At 42.0% G+C, this 12,327-nt stretch overlaps 2 protein-coding genes across 9 annotated transcripts in view; both read right to left on the bottom strand.

The window, feature by feature from the left end:
• The window catches only part of LOC115005108 (transcription factor E2F6-like), an 8,661-nt gene extending 5,677 nt beyond the window's left edge, over positions 1-2,984 (bottom strand). For 2 of the 8 annotated variants that reach the window (XR_003831923.1, XM_029426911.1), the window contains exons 1-5: positions 1,935-2,984; positions 1,466-1,711; positions 883-929; positions 549-664; positions 221-407 (exon numbers count right to left, since the gene is read on the bottom strand). Coding sequence is in view for 7 of the 8 variants with exons in the window: in XM_029426911.1 (XP_029282771.1) it covers positions 221-407; positions 549-664; positions 883-929; positions 1,466-1,711; positions 1,935-2,312 (974 nt within the window). In the remaining variant the exon portion in view is untranslated. The remainder of the gene's footprint in view (positions 1-220; positions 408-548; positions 665-882; positions 930-1,465; positions 1,712-1,934) is intronic. The other 6 variants (XM_029426910.1, XM_029426909.1, XM_029426912.1 and 3 more) reach the window with 6 other exon arrangements.
• Positions 2,985-5,501: 2,517 nt separating this feature from the next.
• On the bottom strand, positions 5,502-12,327 carry LOC115005102 (protein NLRC3-like). The gene is made up of 9 exons (XM_029426903.1): positions 12,127-12,327; positions 11,590-11,678; positions 11,025-11,320; positions 9,327-10,530; positions 9,021-9,194; positions 8,756-8,929; positions 6,286-6,435; positions 6,145-6,191; positions 5,502-6,031 (listed from the first exon to the last, which is right to left on the bottom strand). Exons 3-9 carry the CDS (start codon positions 11,299-11,301, stop codon positions 5,502-5,504), a joined length of 2,556 nt encoding a protein of 851 aa, XP_029282763.1. The 5' UTR covers positions 11,302-11,320; positions 11,590-11,678; positions 12,127-12,327.

The following is a 12,327-nucleotide window of genomic DNA, read 5'->3' as shown; positions in this document are numbered from 1 at the left end:
TATATATACACATATACACACACATTAATTAACTCTCATTAATGTGCAAGTTTCAGTACTGTCTCCTTTGCTCATTCACATTCTCTCCTTCGCTCCGTTTTGCGAAGGGCGGGGCTTCGCAGCTGACACACACACACACACACACACACACACACACACACACAGGAAGAAAGGAGAGGGGAGAACTAAATAGAAACCGCGCCACAAGGGAGTGACTCACATCCACTTGACCCAGTTGGTGGAATCCTTCTGAAGGAGGTTGAGGCTGCTCAGGACGTGTGTGATTTCGTACACTCGCCGCTTTTGCGTCTGCAGGCTCACCGCCACGTCCCTGAGGTCCAGAGCGCCGTCCGGAGTCGCCAGCAGCAGCTCCAGGAAGCGCTGAGTCAGCCGCCCCAGAGACTCTTCTGAATACAAGACGCGCTTCAGAGGTTTAATCAACACGAAGACGCTCAAACAGATTCTGATTATTACATCAACGTGCTCGATGTCGGCGGTTTATATTATATTAACACGTTGAGAGGAACTAATAAACGCTCCCTGATTACTTTGCCGCTGAAGAACACGTCCTCGTCCACGCTCACCTCGTCTTCGGGTGTTCGGTCGTTTCCTCTGTCGCAGCGAAGCACTGGGGAGGGACACAAAACCTGCTGCAACATCACATCTGGAAAGATAATGCAGACGAGAAAAACACTTTGCTCAGGTCGTTCATGGAGCAGGTGTGAAGGGACGAGTGGAGAACTCACACATACAGATTTATTTATTGAGTTTAACTGCAACTTTTCATACAGACGATACAAACACACAATGTTTAAACACGAGAGGCTGGTGGGCTTGTTTTATTTACACATTTAACATGAAATATTAAAGACTGTCACACACCTGGTCCGCTCGGCCTCTGGAAGATTCTCCAAACCTCCACCTGGATTCTGGAAAATCAGAAAGAGGAAGCGGAGCAAGTCCAAGGGACGATTACAGACGACAGATTTAAGGATCAGAGCCGTTTCATGTACTCGACGTGTCCATGGGTCGCTCAACTTCTTAAACTAAGTCAAGCCCCTTTCAAGGACTTTCCAGGCCCAAATACAAGGACCCAACCCGGCGTAGCTTGAGGCAGAAACAGGAAGTGTCGTACGTTTTCCTAAACAGTTACGTTCCAGCATCTCTTAACAATAAACATTATGTTTATGAGCTGCTTGGTCTTATAGTCTTTCATAATATAGTTTCATAATTTCTGAAACTTTTCATTTTAAATGAGTTTTCCTGTTTGTGCTCCGCTCGTCTCCTGAGACGTTTCATCACCATTGCGTGAATTAAATTAGATCTGGAGGACATTGAACTCGTCTTCCTTCTTTATGTATGTATTTAATGATGTGCGCAGCAGACGTACACAAATCTTTGTGAGAAACTAAAGTTTTACAGATTAAATAAACTAACAATCCTACGAGGCGAGGAGACGTCACACCTGCTGTGGTGGATCTGCTGCAGGAGGAGCATCACCTCCACTTTCTTCTTCTTCCTCTTCCTTGGAGGACTCGGCTCCCCGGGGGCTGACCGGGCCCAGCAGCCCGTCCAGGTAGAGGGGCACGATGGGACTGGCGTCCCCGTTGACCCTGTTGGTGGAGATGTCCTCTGGCAGGAAGTGGTCTTCACAGGCGAACTGCTGCTCTGTGGCGTCCTGCTGCTGCTCCCTCAGCGCTGTCAGCCACACCTGAACAACGCCGCGAGACACCGATCATTTATTGGGAAAATAAATATAAAGATCGATTGAAAAATAAAAGTAAGGTTTTCTTTAAATGTTGTTTTCAGGCTCAAATCTGGAGATTTCCTTCTTTTCTGTTTTATATCATATTAAAGTGACAAAACAAGACATTTAAAAACCTAGGCTGATGATGGCTTTATGCTTGTAACAATGAAACAGTAGCACGGCTTACCTTCGCTCGCTCCCTTTTGGGGAATGCATTGCGTCTTCTCTTTGGGGGAGGACTCGGCGGGGGTCTCGGCAGTATTGTCGGCACAGCATCTGCGTTCAGTTTAAAGTTCTTCTTGAATCCCATTTCCTTGGCGAGCATAGTGGATTGTTCGAAACACGACCTCTCAAAGTGCTGCCCACAAATCGTCGGCTTCATCGACCCCGGTTTTCCTGGTCCAGCAAAGTGTGCTCTCGTTCGACGCACTTGTCTTGTCCATAAACGCGATATTTGATCATCTTTTGGCCACAGAAACATCCCATAGCCAGATTTGGAGACGGCCCCACATCCCCACACAACACATCGCTTGCCAATTATTCTTGGCGATCTATTGTTGTCCATTCTTTATCATAATAAATGACAGCAGTCTTTGCTGGACGCTTCAACGCAGACAAACAATGGCGGCTGTGTTCCATTCATGACGTCATCATCGGACATCACCGAAGAGGCTGTTTCCGGCGCGGCGACCGACTGTTGATAGCAGACAACTTTTTTATGCGGTTAAAATCGTGATTTATTAAAAATACATCAGTAATAAAAGATATATATGTGGCACATTTCACAATAAAATGCAACCTCCATCATAGGCCCACTAACACGAACGGACAGCGTGTCGTAAGCTCTTTAACTAACCTCCATTAACGCGCCGCTCACACTTTTCTAAGGGAAACATCCGGGACTGTGGGACCGATGCTAGGCTAACACACGCCGACAACCAGTGGTGGTTAGCATCGCTACGGTAGAAAGAGAAGAAAACATCCGGGTTACATTCATTTTAGCCCGGGTTAGTTGTGTTAGTCCGTACCTTGACCCGAGCCGGGTTTCTGGAGAAGTTGAAGAACCTCTTCCGTGGTCGATTAAAGACCCCCGGTTACCGGTCACCATGCTGCTCGGACACCCAGAGACGGAACACTTCACCATGCTAAGCGTGTCTCCTCCGCCCGCACCGAAACAACCGTTAAGATCCGGAACTATGGTGCACGTGCGCGGTTTGTTTACGTCGCGTTAAGTTGTTTCTTCACACAGGAAGTGATGTTTGTGACCCGGATGTACAACAATACAGGGAACCTTTTTTAAAATTCTTTATTATTATTAAAAAGTAGAAAATGTAAAACATTATAAGGCAAATGATAAGTGATCACTAGAGAACACACACACATGTAAACAGAAGTATACTATAATTCATAAAAGACAAACATTTTTAAACCCTCTAGCAATTTAATTTTTGTTTGTCTTTTATTAACAATGTTCAGTAGATTTCTTTTAGCGGTTTTCCTTTTCACAGGCTGTTCTTCAGGGCTTTGCTGTACTGTGCTAGTTCTCATAAACTGAAATAAATAATGTATTAAACAGAAATTCAGTTTTCTTATCCTCCAAATGTAATATTATTTCTGGTAGAATGGGAAAGAGAAAATATTTGTTATTCTAGCCAATCACACATATCACACCAGAAAGAGTAAAAATAAGTGATCCTCTTTTCTAGATGTTGAGTTTTGGTATGAGAAAAACGTGGTTATTGACTAATATTAATGACAATTATTTTATAAACAAAACTATTAATATTAATACAATCATAAATAGGGGGTTGACAATAACATGTCACTACAATGGTGTAAGTGCAGTAGCTATTAGGAGAAATAAGTCATTATTAAAAAGAATTATATTAAATATAATTATTAGTGTGACTTTATTTACATTGAGTAACCTAAATGGGGCACCAACTTTAGGAAAAAACTATATGAATTAGGAAATCTAATTAATAATTAACTTAACTATAAACAAAAGTACCATATAGCTAGTAACGGTTGAAGTATTCAGAATTCTAGTATAGTAGAGGTTTGCAGTAATCAAATCAAAATCAAATCAAATTTATTTGTATAGCCCAATATCACAAACTATACATTTGTCTCAGTGTGCTTTACAGACTGTACAGGTTACAACATCCTCTGTCCTTAGACCCTCGCATCGCACAAGGAAAAACTTCCTAAAAGAAACCCCAAAATTAAAGGGAAAAAAATGGAAGAAACCTCAGGGAGAGCAACTGAGGAGGGATCCCTCTCCCAGGACGGACAGACGTGCAATAGATGTCGTGTGTACAGGATAAACAACATAGTACAAATACAACATTTGACAGAAATTATGTTGTGTTGGAAAAAAAAAAGAAATAGAAAGTTTGGATGAATTCAGGAAAATGTCAATAAGGCTTCCCGGTGTCCAGCAGGACCAGGTCAGCAGGCGCTGTCACGATTCATGATCCTGACGTAAACTTTATCAGTGGCAACCTGCCACATGAGAGACAGACACTCCGGGGATGATACCCCGGATGGTGAGTTAGTAACATACATTTACATAAATGCATAGAGATAGAGAGGGAGAAGAAGAGAGGGAGAAGAAGAGAGAGGGAGAGAAGGAAGAGAGCAGGGAGGTGTCCCCCGGCAGTCTAAGCCTATAGCAGCATAACTAGGGGCTGATCCAGGGCAAACCTGAGCCAGCCCTAACTATAAGCTTTATCAAAAAGGAAAGTCTTTAGCCTACTCTTAAATGTGGAGAGTGTGTCTGCCTCCCGAACACAAACTGGAAGCTGGTTCCACTGGAGAGGAGCTTGATAGCTGAAGGCTCTGGCTCCCATTGTACTCTTAGAGACTCTAGGAACCACAAGTAACCCTGCAGTCTGGGAGCGTAATGCTCTAGTTGGTTTATAAGGTACTATGAGATCTTTAAGATATGCTGGAGCCTGACCTTTAATTGATTTGTAAGTCAGGAGAAGGATTTTGAATTCTATTCTGTATTTTACCGGACACACACACACACACACACACACACACTATATCAAATTCAACTAAAATCTAGGTACAGAAACAAAACATCCCTCTTGCAGCAGCTGGGGGTGATGTCGGAGCTCCGGTACGAATGCTGTCAGAGAAAATTGATAAAAAAGTTTAAACCATATTTTAAAAAGTTGGATAATTTCCCACGGCACACGTGACGATCTCTCACGGCACACTAGTGGTTGAAAACCACTGCTCTACAGTACATTTCACAGGAATTGGAAATGGTTGGGTCAAATCCAGGTTGTTTGAGTATGGGGGTGACTGCGGCAGTGGAGGCAACCAGAAGTCAGGGAGGAGTTTTATGAGTGGGGGGGGGGGGGAGACACGCCTTGACGAGGGCGGCGGGAAACGCTTTTGTAGAGGACTTCATACCGACTACCACTGAGGATAGAAAAGAATCAGTGTGAACATTCAGTAGTCCTTTCAGCGGCTGTCGTAGGTCAACAGTTTAAATGTTTCTCAGGAGAGACTCTGCATCCCACAGACCATAGGTCTTCAACAGGGGGTCCGTGACTCCCAGGGGGTCCGTGGAGGTACTGCAGGGGGGGGGGGGGGGGTCGCAAAACTGTTTGTGCAAAAAATATATATAGAATTCTTTTTTTGCTTTATCTACATTCACAATCCCCCCCTCTGACAGCAACCCCCACCCCCTTGCACATAACTCCGACAGCACCCCCCCCCCCTTCATTGAAGACCCCTGCTACATACGACACAGAGACACAGAGGAACCAGGCATCAAGATGCCAAACCCAGGATAAAGAGGTTCAGTGAAGGTGGTGCTGAAGGTGTGGAGGTGGATCAGTGTGTCAGAGGAGACTCTGTAGAAGGACAGAGAGCCAGCAGGACAATCCACATACACTGCTACTCTACCAGAGGACGATTGGAGACGCACGTCTGTGCTTTTGTTATCGTGCAACACAGTGAAACCATTTTCGGAGCAGTTCAGACACCAGGACTGATCATTCCTTCCAAACCTGCAGTCAAATCCCTTTCCTTTCCTTCCGATTCCTCTGTAAGTCACTGCTACATGAACCAGTCCTGTCCACTCCACCTCCCAGTAACAGCGACCAGTCAGACCGTTTCTACACAGCAGCTGTTTCCAGTTGTCAAATCTGTCTGGATGATCAGGATATTTCAGCTCCTTTTTCATCCGTGTGACCTTTCCATTGCTGTCAGACACTTTGAGGTTTCTGTGTGCTGTGTGTGGGACCAGTGTGAGTTCACAGGAGTCTGGTGGAAAGAACAAGACATCCAATTGAAGTGTTAATTGTTTTACTTGTTAGTATATAAGTGTATATTAAGTTTTAATTTCTAAATAGCTGTCAAAATGAATCCACACTTACACTTCCTAACGCCAGGTTTCAGTCTTTGAATTCCACAGTGATCCATACTGGAGGAAGAAACACAGACATCTGTGGTCTAATCACACAGTAGAAACAGAAACATTTAATAATCTTCCTCAGTGGGAAGTGAGTTGAGCTCACCAGATCTTAGGTAAGGCTCGCATCTTTTCCTGTGACCAACAAAAGTCTCCTGGATGGTTGTAGCTGAGGTCCAGCTCTCTCAGACGGGAGGACCTCAAAGCTGAGGCCAGAGCAGCACAGCCTTCCTTTGTGACCAGACAGCCTGACAGGCTGCACATGTATAAACATAGTCTGCTTAGTATTTTAGTTCTGTTAGTTTCATAAAATCACCTGAAACTGGCTGCAGACTCTTAGAAGTCTTTGGTACTCAAGGTTGGTAACACTACTTCTATGAAACCAGTAGTATTCAGAGGAAAGCCCCATACAGTGAAGTTTAAAGATAAACAGTTTATACATTCATGTATTATTACAGCATATTACAGCAGTAAACTGTAGCTTCAAGCCAAACACATGCGCAGATCAGTAATACAAAAAGCTATGGTTTTTAACAAGACACTTCTCTTGTTCTGTAAGAGGTTTTGAAAATTTTAGTTTGAAGTTAATTGTCATAACGTGAGTTTCATCATGGCCCCTATTATTAGTTCAGGGTAACTCTTTACTTGAAGTCTCCCTATTTATGTTAACTCCATCATCACCTGCCTGTAACAAAAAGAGAGATGATGCTGAATGACATGGGGAAACTTACTCCTTTGATTAAACCTGAAGTCACAAGTCTTGGTGTTATCATAGACTCAGATCTAAGCTTTAAATCCCACATAAACAAGGTGACAAAAACATCATTCTTCCACCTTAGAACTATAGCTAAATCAAAAGGATGCTGAGGAACTAATCCATGCTTTCATCTCAAGCCGACTCGATTACTGTAATGCACTCTTTACCGGCCTTCCAAACAAAACAACGGAGAGACTTCAGCTCATCCAAAACGCTGCAGCGAGGCTGCTGACTAGAACCAAGAGGAGAGACCACATCAGTCCAGTGTTAGCCGCTCTACACTGGCTTCCACTAACTTTTAGACTTTAAGGTCCTCCTTCTTGTATACAAAGCCCTAAACGGAACCGCACCAAGTTACACTGCCAACTCTCTAATCAACTATGTGCCCCCAAGAACATTACGATCATCCACTACTGGTTTATTAAATGTTCCCAGAAACATCCAAAAGAAAATTGGGGATGCAAGCCTTTAGCAATTATGCACCAAAGCTATGGAACACTTTACCTGCAGACATTAGGGAGGCAAGCTCGCTCAATATCTTCAAAAGTTAAAGCATATCTTTTTACTTTAGTATTTCTTTACTTTAACCTTTTAATAGTGATATTTCATATCTTTACTTTAGCCTTTTAATGGTGATATTTTATATCTCTTTACTTTACCCTTTTAATAGTGATATTTTATATCTCTTCTCTTTGGGGTTTCTTTTAGGAAGTTTTTCCTTGTGCGATGCGAGGGTCTAAGGACAGAGGGTCTAAGGACAGAGGATGTCGTATCCTGTACAGTCTGTAAAGCACACTGAGACAAATGTATAATTTGTGATATTGGGCTATACAAATAAATTTGATTTGATTTGATTTGATTTAGCCTTTTAATAGTGATATTTTATATCTCTTTACTTTAGCCTTTTAATGGTGATATTTCATATCTCATATCTTTTTATCTTATCCTTTTAATGGTGAATTATTGCTGGTGTAACATTGAATGTGTAAAGGTAACTAGGATACATTTTCAGTGTGTATTTTTGAAAAACTTGAGATCAGATAGACGGTGTTACCACGGGAACAAGAGGAAGTTTCTCTGCTAAATGTGTTTACATGTTCTTTACACAATTAGTGGAAAAGTGAACAATTAAAGAATATATTGGAGAAGAACTGTCTTTAACCGATAGGTTTCATAAAACTCAACAAACAGGGGTTTGTTTATGAAGCGGGCTTTAACCAAGATTTTTCCAAAAGAATGTGGACTCACGGAGACGTCTGTGTTTTATACGTTAAAAGGTCAATAAAGAGGTCGACACTGTAAACGTAAATAATGGGTAGCAAAGGGAGTAAACCAGTTGAAGGGCCACAGGGGCCCATTGTTGATCTCATACTTTCAAAATATGGCCCTGATAGTTTAAAATATTTACAAGAATGGTGTGCCAATGTTATTTTATACTATTATAATTCTGCTATTGTTATAATGGTACTTCAGACTCATTACATCAACACTGTGATTATTGTACTGTAAATGCTCTTATTCTGTATAATCTTGTACTAATTGTTATGTTTCTGCTGTGAAGCACTTTGGGCTGCAATTCTTGTATGAAAGGTGCTCTACTAATAAAGTTATTATTATTAGCATTAGCATTTATAAGGGTATATAAACATTTAATAAATTGTTAATAACACATAATACTGTATGTCGCAGCCACATATGTAAAGTCTGTTGTATTGTCTAGCTGGTTACAAAATCATGTAAACAGGAAAAGCTAACACGTTGTGATACCTTCACTGACATTACTTTGAATGTTAAGCAGTGTTATAATCTGCATCCCAACCTGAGAGATTCCAGTGTACAGTGTGGACTATCCAGTCCAGCAGACAGCAGCTTCACTCCTGAATCCAGCAGGTTGTTGTTACTCAGGTCCAGCTCTCTCAGACTAGAGGACTGAGAGCTGAGAACTGAGGACAGAACTTCACAGCTTCTCTCTGAGAGGTCACAGCCGCTGAGCCTAAAAAGGAATTTTAGTCAGCCAATTTAATAATTAATATATGAAACAAAAGAGCTCAGTGGGCCATGCTTTAAAACAGCTTTACACAAACCTGAGAATTTCCAGTGTACAGATTGGACTCTCCAGTCCAGCAGACAGCAGCTTCACTCCTGAATCCTGCAGGTTGTTGTTACTCAGGTCCAGCTCTCTCAGACTAGAGGACTGGCAGCTGAGAACTGAGGACAGAGCTTCACAGCTTCTCTCTGAGAGGTTACAGCCACTCAGCCTGAAGAATTGGTGAAACAAACACAAATGTTGAATTTCTCATTTATTAAACACAAACGTATATTATTCCTGTATATATAAAAACGAAATACTGCAACAGCTGCTAGCTACTGATAGTGACCCATCCACCTACAGAGCTTTGTTGGAGGCTTTGACCACTGGCAGAAGCCTCAGAAGAGCCTCCTCTGAAGCACAGTATTTCTTCAGGTCAAACACATCCAGATCTTTTCCTGATGACAGTAAGATGAAGACCAGAGCTGACCACTGAGCAGGAGACAGTTGATCTGTGGAGAGACTTCCTGATACCAGGTGCTGTTGGATGTCCACCTCAAGAGAACAATCATTCAGTTCATTCAGACAGCGGAACAGGTTGATGCTTTGGTCTGCACAGGAAATCTCAGTGATCTTCTTCTTGATGTAATTCACTGTTTTCTGATTGGTCTTTGAGAGCTTAGACAGTTTCAGCAGGCCTTGAAGGAGTTTCTGACTGTTGTATAGTGAAAGACCAAGGAGGAAGCGGAGGAACAAGTCCAGGTGTCCATTTGGACTCTGTAAGGCCTTGTCCACAGCACTCTGGTGAAGAGGAGTTAGTTTAGGTTTGTCTCTTGATTGTTTAGAAAACTGGGAGGTTGTTTGTTCTTCTGCTATCAGATTGACACCAGAGTTGATGAATGTCAGATGGACATGAAGAGCAGCCAAAAACTCCTGAACACTCAGATTCACTAAGCAGAACGCCTCCTCCTGGTACTCTCTAACAATCTGTGTGAACACTGAGGCTGCTCTGATATCGATGCCACCCTCCGTCAGGTCGGATTCATTCAATAGGTTGCCTTTCTGCAGCTGCTCAAAAGCCAGTTTTCCCAGAGACTCGATCATCTTCCTGCTCTCTGGACTCCAGTGTGGATCTGTCTCAGCTCCTCCTTCATACTTGACGTTCTTCACTTTGGACTGAACCACCAGGAAGTGGATGTACATCTCAGTCAGGGTCTTGGGCAGCTGTCCTCCCTCTCCGGTCTTCAACACCTCCCCCAGAACTGTAGCGGTGATCGAGCAGAAGACTGGGATGTGGCACATGATGTGGAGGCTTCGTGATGTCTTGATGTGGGAGATGATTGTATCGACCAGCTTCTCATCTCTGAATCTCTTCCTGAAGTACTCCTCCTTCTGTGGGTCAGTGAACCCTCTGACCTCTGTCACCATGTCCACACACTCAGGAGGGATCTGATTGGCTGCTTCAGGAGGGATCTGATGGGCTGCTTCAGGAGGGAACTCATTGGCTGCTGCAAGAAGGATCGGATTGGCTGCTGCAAGAGGGATCTGATTGGCTGATTGTGCTCCTGTCAATGTGAGAAGTGAAACTTCATGGTAGAATATTTTCCTTGGATTAACCTAATTGTTGTATTTTACTACATGCTCATCATAATATTGTATGACCTTCAATATATCTTACAAGTTTAATTCTTTACAGACAATAACTTTAACCACAGAAATAATTGAGGTATGCTATAATCACATCATTCTCTACTGAGCTTTACATTTTTCTATATATTCCATCTGCTGAAAAGCTGAGAGAGAGAGAGAGAATAGGTTGAAGTCCCTTGACGCTATACAGCCAAATGTTTTAAAATACTTAATTGTGATCCTGAAAGCCCTAGCAGCTCCCTGAGATACCAGTTCAACTGTTAGTTAAGGTTTTACAGCTGAAGTTAGAAAGTCAAGCCCCTCATGCTACGAGGGCGATTGTCCGAGGGATCGTTCTTGATATTAGGAAGGCAAATTCATTATCTGCACTCCTGGTGCCTTTGTCATGTCACCTTTTAAAATCACTTACCTGTAGATTCGGATATAACCTTTGATAATTCCGCCACCAGATAATTCCTTGACATCTTTTTTAAAACATATCTGGCCACAGTCATAGTGTCTGTATAGTAGGTCTGAACCATCTCATCCACTATGTCCATCCTTTCAGCATTCTCCAGTAGACTCTTTGAGATTACTGGGACGTCTTTTAGGTCCCAGCAATTCCCCAGGTACCACTTGAATGTCTTAAATTCTTCCTCTTTCAACTTCTTCAAAATGGCTAAGAGGATCTCTGCATAACTCTCCATCCGTCTTCTCTGACAAGATCTAGAAGATACCAAAAGAAAATCTTTACCTCAAAGAACAATTAGGCTACTTTTCTGAATTTGAAACACTTAACATGACACTCATTTAGATTGAGTTACAGCAAAAGCGTCAGCTAAATGCAATGTTTATGGTTTGATAATAAGCATTTATAAGAAACTTGGTTACAGTTTATAGACTGCTTAAGAACATTAATAAAAACCTTATGAGTTTATTGTAATCGTTTATAATAGCATTACAAACACATTTGAGTTATTGATTCCTATTCTCACTATTGCAGTTCTGCTCACAACGTCCTTGGGTCTCAAAGGATGGAGCGTGTGGGATATGTTTTGTAGTAACGATCTCAGTTAGCAGCTGCCTGAAACAAGGATAAGAAACCGGTCTGAGAGAAACTCCAGATGTACTGAAGTGGTATACTGTTAATGATTAAAGTTGTTTTAGTCTATACGACAGAAGGTAAAGTCATGAAAAGTAATAATAAGTAAAGGTTAACAGCTAAAAGGAATATATATGATACAATGTATATAGTATACATTATAGTATATTACTCACACTTATTACTTTGAATAAAAACTAAATACAAACATTTTAATGACAACATCAGCCTCTTTCATCACAGGTTCAATTTCACAAAGTCTAAGACTGGACCCAGGAAAGATGGCGGCCATGTGGACCAGTCCAGTGGAAAGTCATTAGAAAACATCACGTGTTGTTTTATATCTATGATGTCCACACACTCAATAAACATGCAGGCAACACACACACCACACACCACACAGCAGCAACGTTAGCATACGTCATCTTACCAAGATAGATGGACCAGGAAGACTTCCCTGTTGGTTCTTCCTTAGATATCTTTATCCGGTCTGCAGTAGTAATGGTGGGAAAAGTTGAAGAACTCGGAGCTTGAATGTCGAATCAAAACAGCATCTTCTAGTTCAATCGATATATTTATTAACGTGATAAGTCAAACATAGAAAATACTCTCAGCTGAGGACACAATCACA

Source organism: Cottoperca gobio, unplaced genomic scaffold, assembly GCF_900634415.1.
Source record: "Cottoperca gobio unplaced genomic scaffold, fCotGob3.1 fCotGob3_254arrow_ctg1, whole genome shotgun sequence".
Taxonomy (NCBI): Eukaryota; Metazoa; Chordata; class Actinopteri; order Perciformes; family Bovichtidae; genus Cottoperca; species Cottoperca gobio.
The sequence above is the reverse complement of the archived record's forward strand: the minus strand, read 5'-3'. Positions and strand labels throughout refer to the sequence as shown.

Bases quoted from the DNA above. Each gene is read 5' to 3' on its own strand.
- LOC115005102 (XM_029426903.1), bottom strand. From the start codon at position 11,301: ATGGAGAGTTATGCAGAGATCCTCTTAGCCATTTTGAAGAAGTTGAAA. The intron at 9,195-9,326 runs GTAGGTGGATGG...CCAATTCTTCAG, and splicing joins AAAGCCTCCAACAAAGCTCT to GCTGAGTGGCTGTAACCTCT. The intron at 8,930-9,020 runs GTTTGTGTAAAG...ATTCCTTTTTAG, and splicing joins TGTACACTGGAAATTCTCAG to GCTCAGCGGCTGTGACCTCT.